The sequence below is a fragment of the Brachypodium distachyon genome, chromosome 2 (genome assembly GCF_000005505.3).
Source record: "Brachypodium distachyon strain Bd21 chromosome 2, Brachypodium_distachyon_v3.0, whole genome shotgun sequence".
NCBI lineage: Eukaryota > Viridiplantae > Streptophyta > Magnoliopsida > Poales > Poaceae > Brachypodium > Brachypodium distachyon.
This window is the reverse complement of record NC_016132.3, coordinates 3,166,170-3,182,930: the sequence shown is the minus strand read 5'-3', so window position 1 is coordinate 3,182,930 and position 16,761 is coordinate 3,166,170. Positions and strand designations below refer to the sequence as shown.

Sequence of the window (16,761 nt, the reverse complement as noted above, 5' to 3'; positions counted from 1 at the left end):
GGCACCAATGGCGAATGCTGATTGTCGAGAGGATTGCAAAATTTCACCATTAACAAACTTGCAACGCTCACACCAGATATCAGCATGTTGTGACCACCATCTCCGGTACCTTGTCAGGTAGATCAATCACTCTAAATGGAGAGGGTAACAAAAAACTCCAACATCGCTGAATCTACCCTGCCCGATTCGCACGCCTCGACGACGAGTTCTGTAAGACACTGTTTGCCCGCACCTCCCTGGCACACGTTGAAAGAGGAGATGGGAGATATCCTTCCCCGCCCTTGGCCCGCACAAATGGCATTGTGCACTCACCTTTGGACTCTTTGATGCAAGAAAATTTGAATGATTATATTCATAAGAAAATTTTCTACAGCTCGTTCGAATTGCAGGATTTGAAACTATATGAATTTTTCTTATGGGCTAATTTGCATGCAATTCAAAAGAAAAAATTACATGAGGTCCAACCTTATATATATATTTTGCTTATAGGACAATTGCGTCTAGTACCTAATCGATCAAGTATTTCCCTGTATTTTCCCTGGGCGCAATAAATTCCATTAACATTACGCGACCCTATAATTTTAGATTCCTGCATGACTCAATATGGCATGCCATTTCATTTTTACGATTTTCATATTTCTATGTTTTCAAAATCATGCAAATGAACTAGACCCTTAACATGGCATGGCGTGCCCACACCTCCCGGATTGCAGTTTTTTTTTTGAGAACATGATTGCAGTTTTGTAGGTGCATTCATTTACGAACCTTTTTTTAAAACCAAACCAAACGAACTCTGTACCAGGATATATGGGCTTTGATTTATTTCTTCACGGGCCAACGCTTTAATCTTTCGAGCTCTACGGACCACCATACAACGAGAGGCCCATCGCAGATTCGCAGCCACTGAAAGGAGAAAGCCCAACAAAGTAGGTCACGCGCTTGCTGGGCCGCCCCAACCCTCCGTCACCGTCCATCCGTCCTCTCAAGTGCAAACGCCGCCACCGTCCAGCCGTCCCCTCCACGAACACCAGCACGCAAACGTGGGGGAGACTAGAACCTTGAACCTAGGTCGAAACTCCTCAACCCATCCCATCTTCGTTTGCGGCGCATCGCAGCAAAGCACAGCACACATGGCGGTGGAGGAGATCACGGAGGGGGTGAGGGCCCTCGCCGTGCAGGACGGGGAGGCGGCGGCGCCGCCCGGCGGCGCCGCGGAGGGGCAGCAGAGGAGGGGCACCAACAGCAGCAGCAACCGCATCCAGGTGTCCAACACGAAGAAGCCCCTCTTCTTCTATGTCAACCTCGCCAAGGTACCGCGCTCCTCCTCCTCCTCCTCCCCGTGCCCTAGATGGCCCGGTCTCGGTCCTCGTCGTGGGTTTCCTGAGACGATTTTTGCCTGATTTGTTGGTTGCAGAGGTATATGCAGCAGCACGGCGACGTTGAGCTCTCCGCGCTAGGGATGGGTGCGTCTCCCTTATACTCTGAGTTGTTGGTTGGGAGATTGTTTTTTTTTTTAGTATCGCCGCCTGATATTATCTCCAGCCGGTATGCTGTATTGCTGTGTTCACAGTTTTTAGGATAAGATGTCTGCCTGTTATGAACGAATTTGATCCAGAAACTATTTGGTCATAAGCGAATGTGCACGATCAAAGAATGCCCGGCTTATATTGTGTAGTTAACTGCTTGATCCAAGACTTTATGAACTGCTGGATCCCCAAACTATGTAGTCATTTGCTTAAACCCTAACATGTACGCTATACTGTGATGTTGCCAGTTTTTGAAAAGGTATAGCCTCTTTGATCGAAGATGTACTCTAGCATTTCCCCCCTATGATATTTCCCTAAAACATTATGGGATATGCTGCCAGTTTGCATAACTGCACAATTTATATTCAGCTGTGTAAAGTTAATCGGATTATCTACTAGGTGACCTCTTGTATCTTGCCCCTGAATAATCTCCATATGTAACAATGGGGATGTCCACAATACTTCCTGAAATCATGTGCCCTTTGACTTAGTATGAAAAAAGTGTACTCCCTCCGGCCGAAATCTGCGACAAGTTATTCCGGCCGGAGGGAGTACCATTTATTTTATTAATTAATACTGATTACATATGTTTGCTGTTACTGTTGAAGGCCATCTGGACTAATGGCACAGCTGCATCTAGTTAGGGTTCATGGGTTGATGTTTTCTTTCTAGATAGATCTGTGCCTTTTAAGTCAGTACTAACCAAGATCTGTTTGCAGCGATTGCAACGGTTGTGACCGTGGCAGAGATTCTGAAAAACAACGGCCTTGCTGTTGAGAAGAGTAAGAACCTTCTTTCCTTGTAACTTCAGATTATGTCTCATCATCTTATATTGATCAGCATTGCTGCAATAGTCAATCATCAAGATTCGTCATTATGTACTATTAACCCCTGATTAATCTTGACCTGTGTAGAGATTAGGACATCCACTGTTGAAATAAACGATGAATCAAGAGGCCGCCCGTTTCAAAAGGCCAAGGTCAGAAGATTACACCATGTTGTTATTGGCAGTGCTTCTCATTTCTATGTTTGTCAATATGCCAGTTCCTTCCGCTGGAAATTCTACTTCAGATAAGGAAACTGACTTGTTGATTGATTCATACAGATCGAGATTGAGTTAGGAAAGAGCGAAAAATTCGATGAGTTGATGGCTGCCGCCGCGGAAGATAGGGAAGCCGAAGAAGGGGAGGAACATGCTTGAAAAGGACCAGTAGCCACCACCTCTTGTTCCTGCTGTTTCTGTAGTTTGTTATTGTTGTTTAAAACTGTCATATGAGACTATGATGATGAATGGGTCTGTTCTTGTTTAACTTGTATTTGTTGGTGGCATTGTGCGTAATCTCGCTGGCTGATGATAATCTGTTTTGCGGTTTGACATCTTTTATATTTCTTTCCCCAAACCGCTGATTGGTTTTTAAAGTAGCGTGTGTAAGCTCATCAGCTTTGGCTGATGACAGTATGTGTTCTAGACATCTCCGTTTGCTCCTGCTATTGTCAATGAGCTGCTGACCAAATGGCTGTTCTTATTTCCGACTGGTTTGCTAACATTTTTTATTTCTCTCTTTAGCTCAACAATTATTCTACTCAGTCCCATATTATGTGACTCAAATTTGTCTAAATATGAATGTCTAAATATAAATATGGATCCCTAAATATGGATGTAAACATGTAATAAAAAGTCACTTAATATGGTAGGGAGTGAGCACGTGGACATCTGGATTACAACGGCTTATTAGAGAAATGTACTGTAAAATCCTGCTACAAACCAACCAAACATGCCCGACCCTGTAACCTCTAACCTGAAAGGCTGAAAGTGAAACTCCATCTGGAATGCGGAAACCTCACAGGAAATGAGCCCAGAAAGAAGAATCCAGAGTACCAAATCCTAATGCGCACCAGTTGTTCGTCCGGCGAGACTGGACGGAAGTTGCGACAAGTGACCAGGTGCAGCGCATCAATTGCACCAGAGGAGAAGAACTGAAGATGGCGACCAAAGACCATGGCAGCGCACTACTCCTGCGGCTACTACCCGCCCTCCGTCCTGCCGCTGCTCCAGCGACAGCAACCTCAACCCGCAGGAGGAGGACGACGCGGGCGGGGACAGCGGGCGAGCTTGCGGGTGGCCGCGTCGGCGGCGGCGGGCGGCGCGCGGGCGGATCCGGTGGTGGCCGCCACGGACGCCGAGTTCTTCTAGCCCTCCGACGCGGCGCCCGGCCCATCATGCTCTTCGACGGTGCGCCCCACCCATATCCCTTCGGTGTTCTCCGCCACCGCGAATCCACAGCTAACAGCTTATTAATTCCCCGCAGTTCGCAAGCTGACTCTCCGTGCCTGTGCTATTACGCAGGCGTGTGCAACCTCTGCAAGGCGGCGTCCGGTTCGTGCGGGAGCACGGCCCCGGCAGAAGCAGAATCGTCAGGTACGCCGTGTTTGTTAGCTCAGAGACAGAATTGTGTGAGATACTCTGAAACTGATTCACCAGCACCTCAATGCTTTGCGTATATGATGACCATACATAATTTAGAACTTGTATACACATGGGAATGCAAGGTACGGTAATATCAACCATCAATATAAACATTGTAAAGTGCTGCTGCACCTTATTTACATGAGACTCGTCCAAGGAAGCAATTCACTGCTTCTTAGTATGTACGTGCCCTATGCATGCTAACAATGGAGACTACTTGCTACTGTTGTATCCCGAGCTGCACTTCAGGTACCACATCGCCCACGATGGTTCCTTCGGCATTTAGAACTTTTGACTGTGCTTGGGAATTTTGTTTATCCCAATAGAGGGTAACATCGTCGAGATAGATGCCACGGCACGGCACACTTTGGCTGCACAAAATTTGGATGGCCTGTTTATCAGCGGATGTCCCATGGATGTTGACAAAACGTGCGTCGGTTATGGACACACCCCCATCCTACAAACACAGCCAGGTGCAGGCATGCTTCAACCTTTGTCCTTGAGGATGTTATTCGTTAAGTAGTCAATGTAACGATGAGTGCACTAGATTTTACCTTTGTTGGACAGTTTCCCTGCGGACAATAAAACTGGTCGATGTCAATAGGAATTCGTACTGCAGTCATCTTGAGGTTCTCAAAAAGGAATCCGTTTGCTTTTCCCATTCCTCCCTGCATTCATAACCTCATATTATAATTGGGCATGGTGTATATGTCTATGATTTACAGGTAGCTTATGATATGTGCAGTTGCAAACCATCAGTTCTTTTGACCCAATATGCAACCATCAGTAAATAACTTGCAAACTATATGCAAGTGTAGATGCTGCTTAAGTTCATACCTGCCACGATTTGATCCTCACACCGGTCAAAGTTCCAACGAAGCTGCAATTGGATACTGTAATTCTTTCCACCAATGCTATCACATTGGCACCTCCAAGGCTTCCGACACTAGATAAGATCAGAAAGCTTCTTAGCTCAATGTATGTTATGTTACTACAGAAGAGTATCAGTATTTGGTCAGTATTCATCACAGGCCTACACAAATGGTTGTACAATTGTACCTGATGCCATGACCAGGCCCACAGGTGGTGTTGGTGACATTAACATCAGTGGTGCCCGACAAAATTGATACACAATCGTCTCCTGCATTTGTCCAATGTCAGTACTCACACATTCTGTCATTAAAGGGAGCCAAATATAGCTTACATCAACTGATAAAATCCTTGCATTTCATCACTTGTTTAAGTTATCGGTTTTCCTGGGGATCAGTTGCCTGATAATTTGCTTTTCTCAGTCGATGCGTGGGTAGTTGATTCTCAGATCGCCTGGAGATCGATCGATTGTGTTCCACGTTGTTGCTTGGACCTTTCTTGGGCCTCGTGGTCAGGGCTACTGCAGGCTTTTGTGTATCTGCGGTTGGGCTTTTTGGTCTCTTTTGTGGGTCTTATTTTCTGTATTAGGTTGGGACAGTTGAAACAATTATATTTTTCATCTGCAAAAAAATTAAAACGGTACATAAAATTATTGCATTTTTTTCTTGCTCTATTGTTTTCACTTTTAGTGTTCAACATGGTTGGTTGTCTTGAGATTTTTTTAAAACGGAATAGCTAGGCAGCACTCGCTTGGATTTTCATATTCTCAGTCGACGGGTCGGGCGCCGTCGGATGTACTTCGCGATTCACGCTGTCCTTTTGCATGTGTTTCTACCTGTTGTTCGTTGGTCTGCGAGGGTGGTGGGGGTTTCGGGCCCCACGGGCCGTGTGGTTTTTTTTGGTTTCTTTTGTATCTGCATTTTTCCAAATCAGCCGTCTCTACAATTTATGGTAATTGCAGCTGCATTTTTTACCCGCAGTTGTAAGTCCAATTATTTATATGGACCATACCGTAATTTCTTTTTCAATTGCAGCTGCAATATTTTCTCTATTCGATCTTTAATTTTGCTGGCTTCTGCATCTGCTTTTTGCATTGGTCCGGACCGCAAGTTTTTTTTTTGTGTTTTTGCATCCTGCATTTTTTAAAATCAGCCGGCTCTGCAATTTATGGTAATTGCAGCTGCAATTTCTTTTACCCACAAAAGTGCAAATTTTATACGGATCATACTGGAATTTCTTTACATTTGAAAGTGCAATTTTTTTCCTTTTTTGATCTGTAATTTTGCTGGCTTCCGTATCTGCTTTATGGTAATTGCAGTCGGCTTCTACTTCATGATTATTGCTGGCTTCTGCATCTACATTTTTTTAAATCAGCCCGGATCTGCATTTTATAGTAATTGCAGCTGGAATTTTTCTACCCGCAATTGCAACTGCAAATTTTATACGGACCATACTGTAATTTCTTTTCAATTGCAACTGCAATTTATCTTTTTCCAATCTGTAATTTTCTGCAAAACCAACAAAAGCCCATACCCACACAAATCCCATTTGTAGCTATAGGAAAACTAACAAAAGGCCATAACCAGGACAGCCAAATACTAGGCACAGTGTGGCCCACAAATAACCAAATTACTCACGAGAGCTGAGAATACGGAGGGATCGATCGGGATTTGGCTATAGATGGATTGATCGACTGAGCAAGACGAGATATACACAGTGATCTACATGTACACAGTGATTTGGCTATATACATACAATAATCTACATGTACACAGTGAAAGGACTTTACCTGTTTGGAAAGAGCAAGACGAGATATACACATGGTCAGAATTTCCCATGTTAATCCCGTCAGTGTTTGGACTATCGGCTGGCGCAGTAACGGAGACGCTGTCAACATGCACCTGGCTGCACCGGAACAAGGTCATGTGCTTGTCGGGGCTGTCCTTCAGATGTATGTTTCTCACCCATAGATTGTTGCAACTTGCGAATGCCAGCAGCTGATTTGCATGTACAAGCCTGAGTTTGCACATACCTGACTAGTTCCTAGAATGAAACCGAAGGAGATAATGTGTGTGTACTTACAATTGGCCGGTGGGTGCATCTCTGTGAAAGTCAAAGTGAGAGACAGGTCAGATTGTTGGCCAAGGGATAGATGAAGAAGCAACAACAGCTATCTGCCGACATGTACCTTTTGGTTGTAGCAAGTCCACCAGATGGCGCCACGGCCGTCGATCTGGCCATTCCCAGCCACCGTCAAGTTGTCGATTCTGTAGAAGGTCAGGAGGTTATCTGATTCCGCTGTCCAAATGTAGTTTGGCGCCACGATGTTCCCGTCCAGCTGCAGAATACTAATTCAGATCTCTTGCTCATTTTCTTCTATTGCAGGACCAGTCGTTGATGGTTGGTTACCTGTACGGTGATAGGCGACTTGCAGGACCCCTGAAACCTGATTTTGCTCAGCAAGAATGTCCGTCCTCCAGGGATGACCAAGATCGGCGAGCTGCCGTCGCTGCAAGCTGCTTGCCATGCCTCCAGGAACGCCTTTCCATGATGGTGAACAAAGGAACAAAAACCTGATGAGATATGTGACAGACATGAAAGTTCAGAATCATGGAGAGTGGGTTACGCTAGCTGTTACCGGCGCATCATCTGTCTTGCCATCCCCAGCAGCATGGAAATCTAAGACGCTGTATCTTCCCTGCTGCCCTGCCTTCTCCCCAGCCACCGCCACCGGTGACGATCGAGCCGCCGCCGCTGATCGAACGGCCAACACAAGCAATAGCACGAAGAAGGTACGTCCTACCCCAATCCCCTGCCGTTTCAAACTTCCATTAGTCAAAAACATAATGTAGCTGATCCGATGAAACACTCAAGTAAAAACTGAACCGACACACATACCATGATGAGGATGAAGAAGAGCTGGGGATGCCTAATGATGCGATGCTCTATTCTTCTTCTACTGCTACGTACGCCGTGGGTGTGTCTGTGTATATATACACACACGCCCACATACGAACTCTCGTGCGAATTAAATTATTAGGCTGGATAGGCGATAGCTACATTCTTTTTTTGAAAGGGGAGATAAGCTGTTTCGACAGGATTTCTGCAATCCGAGAATGCCATGTAGTTATTTTCGCCAGCATATACTTAATTGATTAATATATATGCAAAGCGATCCTGCGTTTCCAAAAGTGAAACCGTTTCCCTTCTAGAATGAATTGAATGTCAAGGGATTTCTCTTGATAGTAATTAAGGCCACCCAAATGTGCCGTGGGGCATGTCACGTCTCTGTTAAAAAGGTCTCCTGCGGAATACAAGAATGCCAGCCTGGTTATTTAGTCTTCGGCTAAACGGCGCTATGGCGTCCAGGCGCACGGGCGTCGGCTAAACGCCCAGGAATAGGCGGGCTCCCGGGAGGAAAAAGGACGCCCCGCTAGTGGAATTGGAGAATTTGGCGGGATTCTTGGGAGGTAATCGGGGGGAATTGGAGAAATAGTCAGCATTCTTGGAGGGAATCGGGGGGAAATTGGAGAGATTAGCGGGATTTCTGGACGAAATATGGAGATTGGACAAATTGACGGAATTTCTAGACGAAATAGGGAGATTGGAGAAATTGACGGAATTCATGGAGGCGGGAGAGAGAAGCTGCAGGAGAGAATCGGGAGGAAGAGAGGTAATCTGGCGAGCCTCCATCTTCTTCTGCTTCTCTCTCCCGCGCCTCTCTCCCCTTCTCCCTCTCGCGCCGCTGCTCCTCTGCTCCTCCCTCTCGCGCCTCTCTGCTCCACCCTCTCGAGCCACCCCCTCTGCTCCTACCTCTCGCGGCGCCCCTGTCATATGCACTTCTGCATTTTCCTCTGCTGCTGCTCTCCCCGCTGCCATGCTCTGCTCTGTTGCTGCTCCCCCCTCTTCTTATTTTCCCTGTGGCTGTCTGAAACTAGCTTTTGGGAATTCAGACATTGGTTAATTTGTTGTCCCTAATGCTATATCTCCTAATTTGTGTTGAACTTATGCTAATGATAGTTGTTACTTATATTGCTAAATCTCCTAATTTGCTGTCATATGAGGTATTGTATAATTTCATATTTCCTGTCATATGAGGTATAATTTCATATTTTCTGCAATATTATATATTTATTTATTATTATTACGCCCAACGCCCAGTTGTCGCCATAGCATCGACTCAACTCCTCGAGCTCAACACGACTCAACGATATGAAAACCATGAATGCCAGGAAAAGGAAATCATTGGAAACAAGATCTACGGAAGTCAAAGCACATTGTGTGGTGATGATAGTACAAGATTGTACTCATACAAGTGGTTTTGCTTTTCCCAAAACACAATACCGAAAAATCATGACTTGTCGAATCCTACAACAACCTAAGGGGTCTCGAAAGGTAAGAGTCAGTCACAGACTCTTTTGATTCTGATTGTCATGTAGCGGAAATAACTCGTACAATGATATTTGTCTTAAGCTGACCCTACAGAAATTGTCAGCGTTGAATGCGATGGTGTTGAAAGGTAACGAAATCGACTCTCGGCTGAGTTTTAGTGAACTCTTGGTTAAGAAGTAGCATCATTTTTATATGTGCCCTACACTTGTAAAAATTAACACACACAAAAATTGTCTTGATGGCTCACAGAAAGAACAGGAATAGAAATGCAACAAAATTTTAAAGCATTTTGTAACATGTGAGGAATTTTGTTCCTCCAAAGGAGCTAAGGTATTCTCTTCACAGAAAATTGGGTTTGCAGCGGATCCATATCCACCAGCATTGCATGTGCATCACAGAATACGTTGACATTCATGAGAAGCATATATGCGGCGCTGATCGTTCTGCCTCGATCGGCATGCTAATTTTGGGGGATGCAAAATGCAATCATAAGAATGCAGCCAGATCGACTAGGCCGGTTTTTTACAGACGCATTTCAACCACGGGTAGATAATCTCCATATATAACAATGGGGATATCCACAATGCTTCCTTAGCCATTTGACTTAGTTAGATGTAGGAAAACAGAAGTATGCGTCATGGAACCCTTTCACCGGTCTATAGGAGTATCATTTTTTTATTAAGTAAGACTGATTACATATGTTTACCGTTGTTGCCGGCTGCCATCTGGAATAATGCCACACCTGCATCTAGTTAGGGTTCATGTGTTGATGTTTTGTTTCTAGATATATATGTACCTTTTAAGTCAGAACTAACCAAGATTTGTTTGCATCCATTGCAACGGTTGTGACCGTGGCGGAGATTCTGAAAAACAACGGCCTTACTGTTGAGAAGAGTAAGAACCTTCTTCTTTCCTTGTACTTCAGATTATGTCATCTTATCTTTATCAGCATTGCTGCAATATTCATTCCTCCAGATTCATCATTTTGTACTCTTAACACTCCCTTTTTTTTAATCTTGGCCTGTGTAGAGATTAGGACATCCACTGTCGAAATAAACGACGAATCGAGAGGCTGCCTGTTCCAAAAGGCCAAGGTCAGAAGATTAAATCATGTTCGTCAATGTGCTGGTTCTTTCTGTTGGAAATTGAATTTATAGATAAGGAAACTGACTTGTTGATTGATTCACACAGATCGAGATTGAGTTAGGAAAGAGCGACAAATTCGATGAGTTGATGGCTGCCTCTGAGGAAGATACGGAAGCAGAAGATGGGGAGGAGCAAGCTTGAGAAAAGTGCAGTAGCCGCCACCTCTTGTCCTCTTGTTCCTGCGGTTTCTGTACTTTGTTCTTGTTGTTTAAAACTGTCGTATGAGTCTATGATAGATGCCTTCTGTTCTTGTTTAACTTGTGTTCGTTCTTTGTGGCATTGTGCGTAAACTCGTTGGCTGATGATAATTCCTTTGTGCTTTTACACCAATTATTATATTTCTTTCCACAAATTGCCGGTTGGTTTTTAAAAGCAGCCTGTGTAACCTCGGCTTTGGCTGACGATAGTCAGGTCTGAGATGATGGTATGTTTGTTTTTAGAAATCTCCGTTTGCTCCTTCGACTGTACATGCACGGCTGACGTAATGTCTGTTCTTTTTTCTGGCAGTGACCTGGTGACATTTTTCTATATCTATAGAAATGTGAGTGCAATTTTAGGTGGTAGATTATATGGAGTGACCAGGAGACGCGGATTTAAACTTGAAAGGTTCAGAAATGAGTCAACTTATCGATGGATATTTGCGCAAAAGAAAACTTGTCGATGGATAGTCTCTTTTTATATTCGAAGGTAGTGATTGTGTGTGATGAATATACAAATGCTACCTTTTGTCGAGATGAAAACCTGTATCGAATATCAGCATGGTCAATGTTTGGATCAAAGCCCCATTTCACCAAACTTGGCCACTTTTGCTAACCTGACTCATATGGGTGTTCCTTTGTCAAATCTGTCTCGATATATATTTGTTTATACACTAAAACGCATCTAAATACATGCATATCTAGACACCGGACGAAAAGAGTAATATTTTATAGAGAAATGCTCGGTAAAATCCGGCTATAAGCCAACGAATCATGCATTGTAATTTAATATTGAACCTCTGTCGGGAATGCAGTGGCTGATTGGTTTGAACTCACGACCAAAAATTTGGTTAAAATTTTACTTGCCCATGAGTTGGCCAACCTCGACGAAAAGAATAAACTAAAGTTGGTAATGGAGTTTTGACTTGCTAAAAAAATATTTTTCATCCAAACGAAAACCAAATCTTAATTCATGATAAAAAAAATGGGTAGGGCAACATTTGCGGTCTCCAAACTTACCTGCAGAAACCAAACTTCACACCCGACTACCAGAACAAATTTGGCTAGATTACCAGTTGCCGTTGGCCAAAAAAAAAGAACTCCGTAAAAGAATTTACCAGTTGCTGGATGTGCCACGTAGACTAAGGCGCACCAGTTGTTCGTCCGACGAGACGGAAGTTGCAACAAGTCACCAGCCGCAGCCCGCAGGCCGCAGCAGATCGATTGCACGAGAGGAGAAGGAGGAGAGCAGAGCTGTGAGGAGCATGGCAACCATGGCAGCGCACCAGTGCGCCAGCTACTACTCGCCCTCCGTGCTGCCGCCGCTGCATCCAGTAGTAGTAGTAGGAGGAGGACGAGGGCGGGGACGGCGGACGGGCTTGCGGGTGGCCGCGTCGGCGGCGGCCGGCGGCGCGCGGGCGGATCCCGTGGTGGCCGCCACGGACGCCGAGTTCTTCCAGCCCTCCGACGCCCGGCCCATCATGCTCTTCGACGGTGCGCACCACCCTAAGCCCTCCGGTGTTCTCCCCCACCGCGAATCCACAGCTTATTAATTCCCCGCAATTCGTGCCTGTGCTATTACGCAGGCGTGTGCAACCTCTGCAGCGGCGGCGTCCGGTTCGTGCGGGAGCACGACCCCAGCAGAAGCATCAGGTACATCCCTCTCCAGAGCGAGTCGGGAAGGAAGCTGCTGCGGAGGTCGGGGAGAGCCCCCGACGACATCTCCAGCGTCGTCCTCGTCGAGAAGGACAGGTAACTAACTCAGTCCGATCCAGCTCTTCGAATCCTGTCGAGATCAGCCATGGGATCTGGCGTGAAACTTCTGCGTGTGCTGCTGCAGGTCCTACATCAAGTCTGAAGCGGTGCTGAGAATAATGGAGTACCTGAACCTGCCATTCCCCCAGCTCGCCATTTTCCTGAAGATTGCCCCTCTGTAAGCCCCCTCTTTCCCCCTACCCTGCACAGCTCAATTCACACGCACCATGGCATGCGCCTTGCTATCGATAGATTCATTTTGCGATGGCGATGCAATTTGTTCAGTACTGATTCCGTTGCGATGATTAGGTTCCTGAGGGACTTTGCGTACGACAATATTGCAAACAACCGGTACACGGCGTTTGGCCGCTCAGAGACGGAAGCGTGCGAGATACTCTGAAACTGATTCCCCAACACCTCAATGCTTTGCTTATATGATGACCATACATATTTAGAACTTGTACACATGAGAATACGAGGTAACATCAGCCATCAATAGAAACAATTTACAGTGCTACTGCGCCTTACATGAGACTCGTCCAGGGAAGCAAATCACTGCTTCTTAGTATGTACTACGTGGCTATGTATGCTAAAACTGGAAAGTGCTTACTATTGAGCCGTTATGAACTGCACTTCAGGTACCACATTGCCCACAATGGTTCCATGGGCATTTAGAATTCTTGATTGTGCTTGGGAAACATGGTTTTTCTTGTTCCAATAGAGGGTAACATCATGGAGATAGATGCCACGGCAGGGTACACTTTGGCTGCACAAAATTTGGATGGCCTGTTTTTCAGAGGATGTACCGTGGATGTTGATAAATCGTGCATCAGTTATGGCCACACCCCCATCCTACAAACACAGCCAAGTGCAGGTATGCTTCAGCCATTGTCCTTGAGGAAGATTTTCGTTAAGTAATTAATGTACTGATAAGTGTACTAGATTTTACCCTTGTTGGACAATTTCCTGGGGGACAATAAAACTGGTCGATGTCAATAGGAAATCGGACTGCAGTCATGTTGAGGTTCTCAAAAAGGAATCCGTTTGCTTTGCCCGTTCCTCCCTGCATTCATAAATCATAACCTCATATTATTATTGGGCATGGTGTATATGTCTATGATTTACAGGTAGCTATGATATGTGCAGTGTGTATGCAACCATCAGTTGTTTGTCTGACCCAATATGCAACCATCAGTAAATAACTTGAAACAAATGCAAGGCACACATGCACGTAGATGCTGCTTAAGTTCGTACCTGCCACGATTTGATCCTCACACCGGTCAAAGTTCCAACGAAGCTGCAATTGGATACTGTAATTCTTTCCACCAATGCTGATTTCGAATTGGCACCTCCAAGGCTTCCGACACTATATAAGATCAGAAAGCTGCTTAGCTCAATGTATGTTATGTTGCTAGAGAAGTTTAGCAGTACTTGGTCAGCACTCATCACAGGTCTGCATACACATGGTTGCACATTTGTACCTGATGCCATGACCAGGCCCACAGGTGGTGTCGGTAACATAAGCATCAGTTGTGCCCGATAGAATTGATACACAATCATCTCCTGCATTTGTCCCATGTCAGTACTCACACATTCTGTCACTAAAGGGGGCCAAATATAGCTTACCATCTACTGATAAAATCCTTGCATTTCATCATTTGTTTGAGTTAGTATCGATGCAATTATGTTTATGCATAGAATAGCCTACATGTACTCAATGAAAGGACTCTTACCGGTTTGCATAGAGCAAGACGAGATATAAACATGGTCAGAAAGTGCCATGTTAATCCCGTCTGTGTTTGGACTATGGGCTGGTGCGGTAACGGACACGCTGTCCACATGCGCCTGGCTGCACCGGTACAATGTCATGTGCTTCTCGGCACTGTCCTTCAAATGTATGTTTCTCACCCACAGATTGTTGCAATATGCGAATGCCAGCAGCTGATTTACATGGACAAGCCTCAGTGTCCACATGAATGAAACGGAAGGAGATATTGTGTGTGTACTTACATTTGGCCGGTGGGTGCATCTCTGTGAAAGTCAAATTGGGAGACAGGTCAGATTGTTGTCCAAGGAATAGAGGAAGAAGGAACAACTGCTATCTGCCAACATGTACCTTATGGTTGTAGCAAGACCACCAAATGGCGCCGCGGCCGTCGATCTGGCCATTCCCAGCCACCGTCAAGTTGTCGATTCTGTAGAAGGTCAGGAGGTTATCTGATTCCGCTGTCCAAATGTAGTTTGGCGCCACGATGTTCCCGTCCAGCTGCAGAATACTAATTCAGATCTCTTGCTCATTTTCTTCTATTGCAGGACCAGTCGTTGATGGTTGGTTACCTGTACGGTGATGGGCGACTTGCAGGACCCCTGAAACCTGATTTTGCTCAGCAAGAATGTCCATCCTCCAGGGATGACCAGGACAGGCGAGCTGCCGTCGCTGCAAGCTGTTTGCCATGCCTCCAGGAACGCCTTTCCATGATAGTGAACAATAGAACAAAAACCTGATCAGATATTTGACATAGCAACATGAAAGTTCAGAATCATGGAGAGTGGGTTACGCTAGCTGTTACCGGCGCATCATCTGTCTTGCCATCCCCAGCAGCATGGAAATCCAAGACGCTGTATCTTCCCTGCTTCCTTGCCTTCGCCGCCAGAACTGGTGATCGAGCCGCCGCCGCCGAACGAACGGCCAACACAAGCAATAGCACGAAGAAGGTACGTCCTGCCCAAATCCCCTGCCGTTTCAACATCCGTCAGGCAAAAACATAGCTTGGCTCATTTTGATGAAACATTCAAGTAAAAAAACTGAACCAACACACATACCATGATGATGCTGATGATGAAAAGAAGAGCTGGGGATTCTTATGATGCGATGAGTATATATACGCACGGACGGACGGACGCACGGACTCAAGTCTCGTGCGAATTATATTGGGCTGGATGTGGCATGAGATAGCTGCATTCTGTATTTGAAAGTTTAGATAAGCTGCTTCTATAAGGATATCTGCGATCCGAGAATGTCATGCAGTTATTTTCGCCAGCGTATGTTTATGGATGCAATCCTGCGTTTACAGAAATGGACGGGCGTTTCCAAATATGAAACCGTTTTCCTTTTGGAATGAGTTGAAGGCCAAGAGATATCTCTCTATTATTAATTGGAACTATATTATTATTATTAACTCTGTTATTATTGTTATCGTTATCTCCATTATTATTATTACTTGAGTGCAGCCGTATAGGGAGAGGATTTTCCTCGGGGTGGCAAAAGATCTTCCGATAATCTCAACATCAATGAGGTCGGTTAACCTCATATGATCTCGGGCACTTTTAAAAGATTTCGGGAATGATCTTGGGCGCTTTTTAAGAGATTTCAGATCATCTTATGTTGTAAGGTACGTGCAGTCGTGTACTAATCGCATGCACGAGGCCGGGGCCATAAATAAGTGAATTCGTCACGCTCATATATAGCGAGGCGCACAGACTCGCTTGTCCGTCAAGGACTCAAGGTTCGGCGCCAGGATTTCAAACATGATGAACGCACATAGTATACACCGAAAAGAACGTACGTTGTACTCACAAACTTGGTTCCTCAATCGCTTTACACTGACTAAAAGTACAAAAAAAAACTAATCATGACACTGATGCTACACGTGTCTATTGTTCTACACAAAATCCAATTTGACCCGGTAGCTCGAGAAATGAACAATACGAAGCCATTGTGAGTAGATAGTTCAAATCATGTGGCGAATAAAAAAAACATCATTATGAATTCCACGTCTTTCTAAAAAAAAAATAGTGAAGGCCGTTGTATCTGTCTTGAACCTTGAAACTTGGATCTGGCTCTTTTACTCTCTTTGTGGCCGCATGCTTCAGTCGATGCAGAGGCTGGGGTCTTTGTTCTTACGTTTTTTCGTTTGGGATATCTTACAAGACCTTATCATGGTCAGCCTAACTTGACGTCATCGCTTGAATGTCTCAAATGCTCGAGATCCACTTTATAGGCCAAAGCCCATACTGAAAGCCCCAAAAGCCTCAAATGCTTCAAATAGAGTATAATTTTTTATATTAAAGATCCGATCCAAATAGAGAGAATTAGGATTCTTGATCCCTCTGAATCTCTCTTTCAGTTCGAGCATCCGAGAGGTGTTTTCAAAGTTATCTCCGAATATTTGCCATTTCTGAATATTTTTTATTTTTTTCATTTCTATGATATGTCTTTCGATATTAAAATTGGTTATTTAATTTTGCACTCCACTTTTTAAAAGATTCATTTTGTATGCAATTTAGACTTGTTTAACGAGTTTTTTTAGTAGTGTATTTGATTTGTTATACGTTTTCACTAACAAAAAGAATTGTACTTGTGGTGTCTAAAACATTTTTTCTTTTGTGACATGTCCCAGATATTTCA

The 16,761-nt window shown here is 44.7% G+C and overlaps 5 protein-coding genes across 5 annotated transcripts; 3 read left to right on the top strand and 2 right to left on the bottom strand.

Moving 5' to 3' along the window:
- The first annotated feature begins 986 nt into the window (after window positions 1-986).
- Window positions 987-3,017, top strand: LOC100843564 (uncharacterized protein At2g34160). The gene is made up of 5 exons (XM_003569362.4): window positions 987-1,310; window positions 1,415-1,463; window positions 2,246-2,308; window positions 2,441-2,505; window positions 2,632-3,017. The coding sequence occupies exons 1-5, from the start codon at window positions 1,131-1,133 to the stop codon at window positions 2,725-2,727; spliced, it is 453 nt and encodes a 150-aa protein (XP_003569410.1). The 5' UTR covers window positions 987-1,130; the 3' UTR covers window positions 2,728-3,017.
- A 1,060-nt stretch (window positions 3,018-4,077) lies between these two features.
- LOC100842025 (polygalacturonase ADPG2) lies at window positions 4,078-6,788 on the bottom strand. Its single transcript, XM_024458222.1, has 4 exons — window positions 6,653-6,788; window positions 5,023-5,134; window positions 4,548-4,665; window positions 4,078-4,450 (listed from the first exon to the last, which is right to left on the bottom strand). Exons 1-4 carry the CDS (start codon window positions 6,786-6,788, stop codon window positions 4,214-4,216), a joined length of 603 nt encoding a protein of 200 aa, XP_024313990.1. The 3' UTR covers window positions 4,078-4,213.
- A 227-nt stretch (window positions 6,789-7,015) lies between these two features.
- LOC100841722 lies at window positions 7,016-10,753 on the top strand. The gene is made up of 5 exons (XM_024458221.1): window positions 7,016-7,147; window positions 7,249-7,330; window positions 10,060-10,149; window positions 10,285-10,349; window positions 10,447-10,753. The coding sequence occupies exons 1-5, from the start codon at window positions 7,016-7,018 to the stop codon at window positions 10,540-10,542; spliced, it is 465 nt and encodes a 154-aa protein (XP_024313989.1). The 3' UTR covers window positions 10,543-10,753.
- A 971-nt stretch (window positions 10,754-11,724) lies between these two features.
- Window positions 11,725-13,030, top strand: LOC100840005 (DCC family protein At1g52590, chloroplastic). Its single transcript, XM_024459037.1, has 4 exons — window positions 11,725-12,092; window positions 12,185-12,350; window positions 12,439-12,531; window positions 12,663-13,030. Exons 1-4 carry the CDS (start codon window positions 11,864-11,866, stop codon window positions 12,751-12,753), a joined length of 579 nt encoding a protein of 192 aa, XP_024314805.1. The 5' UTR covers window positions 11,725-11,863; the 3' UTR covers window positions 12,754-13,030.
- On the bottom strand, window positions 12,846-15,139 carry LOC112270555 (probable polygalacturonase At1g80170). The gene is made up of 8 exons (XM_024458220.1): window positions 14,896-15,139; window positions 14,691-14,854; window positions 14,470-14,619; window positions 14,061-14,393; window positions 13,794-13,932; window positions 13,531-13,607; window positions 13,303-13,416; window positions 12,846-13,205 (listed from the first exon to the last, which is right to left on the bottom strand). The coding sequence occupies exons 1-8, from the start codon at window positions 15,101-15,103 to the stop codon at window positions 12,963-12,965; spliced, it is 1,428 nt and encodes a 475-aa protein (XP_024313988.1). The 5' UTR covers window positions 15,104-15,139; the 3' UTR covers window positions 12,846-12,962.
- Window positions 15,140-16,761: the final 1,622 nt, after the last annotated feature.

What these genes read in the sequence shown, in the direction of transcription:
- LOC100842025 (XM_024458222.1), bottom strand. Translation starts at nt 6,788, where the DNA reads ATGACCTTGTTCCGGTGCAGCCAGGTGCATGTTGACAGCGTCTCCGTT. An exon ending in ACAACCATTTGTGTAGGCCT is followed by an intron (nt 4,666 to 5,022) that starts GTGATGAATACT and finishes GAGGTTATGAAT; the next exon opens with GCAGGGAGGAATGGGAAAAG. An exon ending in AGGGAAACTGTCCAACAAAG is followed by an intron (nt 4,451 to 4,547) that starts GTAAAATCTAGT and finishes CTGTGTTTGTAG; the next exon opens with GATGGGGGTGTGTCCATAAC.
- LOC100840005 (XM_024459037.1), top strand. Translation starts at nt 11,864, where the DNA reads ATGGCAACCATGGCAGCGCACCAGTGCGCCAGCTACTACTCGCCCTCC. An exon ending in GCCCATCATGCTCTTCGACG is followed by an intron (nt 12,093 to 12,184) that starts GTGCGCACCACC and finishes GCTATTACGCAG; the next exon opens with GCGTGTGCAACCTCTGCAGC. An exon ending in GTCCTCGTCGAGAAGGACAG is followed by an intron (nt 12,351 to 12,438) that starts GTAACTAACTCA and finishes GTGCTGCTGCAG; the next exon opens with GTCCTACATCAAGTCTGAAG.
- LOC112270555 (XM_024458220.1), bottom strand. Translation starts at nt 15,103, where the DNA reads ATGTTGAAACGGCAGGGGATTTGGGCAGGACGTACCTTCTTCGTGCTA. An exon ending in GGTCTTGCTACAACCATAAG is followed by an intron (nt 14,394 to 14,469) that starts GTACATGTTGGC and finishes CTCCCAATTTGA; the next exon opens with CTTTCACAGAGATGCACCCA. An exon ending in TATGCAGACCTGTGATGAGT is followed by an intron (nt 13,608 to 13,793) that starts GCTGACCAAGTA and finishes AAATCGTGGCAG; the next exon opens with GTACGAACTTAAGCAGCATC.
- LOC100843564 (XM_003569362.4), top strand. Translation starts at nt 1,131, where the DNA reads ATGGCGGTGGAGGAGATCACGGAGGGGGTGAGGGCCCTCGCCGTGCAG. An exon ending in TCTATGTCAACCTCGCCAAG is followed by an intron (nt 1,311 to 1,414) that starts GTACCGCGCTCC and finishes TGTTGGTTGCAG; the next exon opens with AGGTATATGCAGCAGCACGG. An exon ending in GCTCTCCGCGCTAGGGATGG is followed by an intron (nt 1,464 to 2,245) that starts GTGCGTCTCCCT and finishes ATCTGTTTGCAG; the next exon opens with CGATTGCAACGGTTGTGACC.
- LOC100841722 (XM_024458221.1), top strand. Translation starts at nt 7,016, where the DNA reads ATGAAGAAGCAACAACAGCTATCTGCCGACATGTACCTTTTGGTTGTA. An exon ending in TGATTTTGCTCAGCAAGAAT is followed by an intron (nt 7,331 to 10,059) that starts GTCCGTCCTCCA and finishes GTACCTTTTAAG; the next exon opens with TCAGAACTAACCAAGATTTG. An exon ending in CGGCCTTACTGTTGAGAAGA is followed by an intron (nt 10,150 to 10,284) that starts GTAAGAACCTTC and finishes TGGCCTGTGTAG; the next exon opens with AGATTAGGACATCCACTGTC.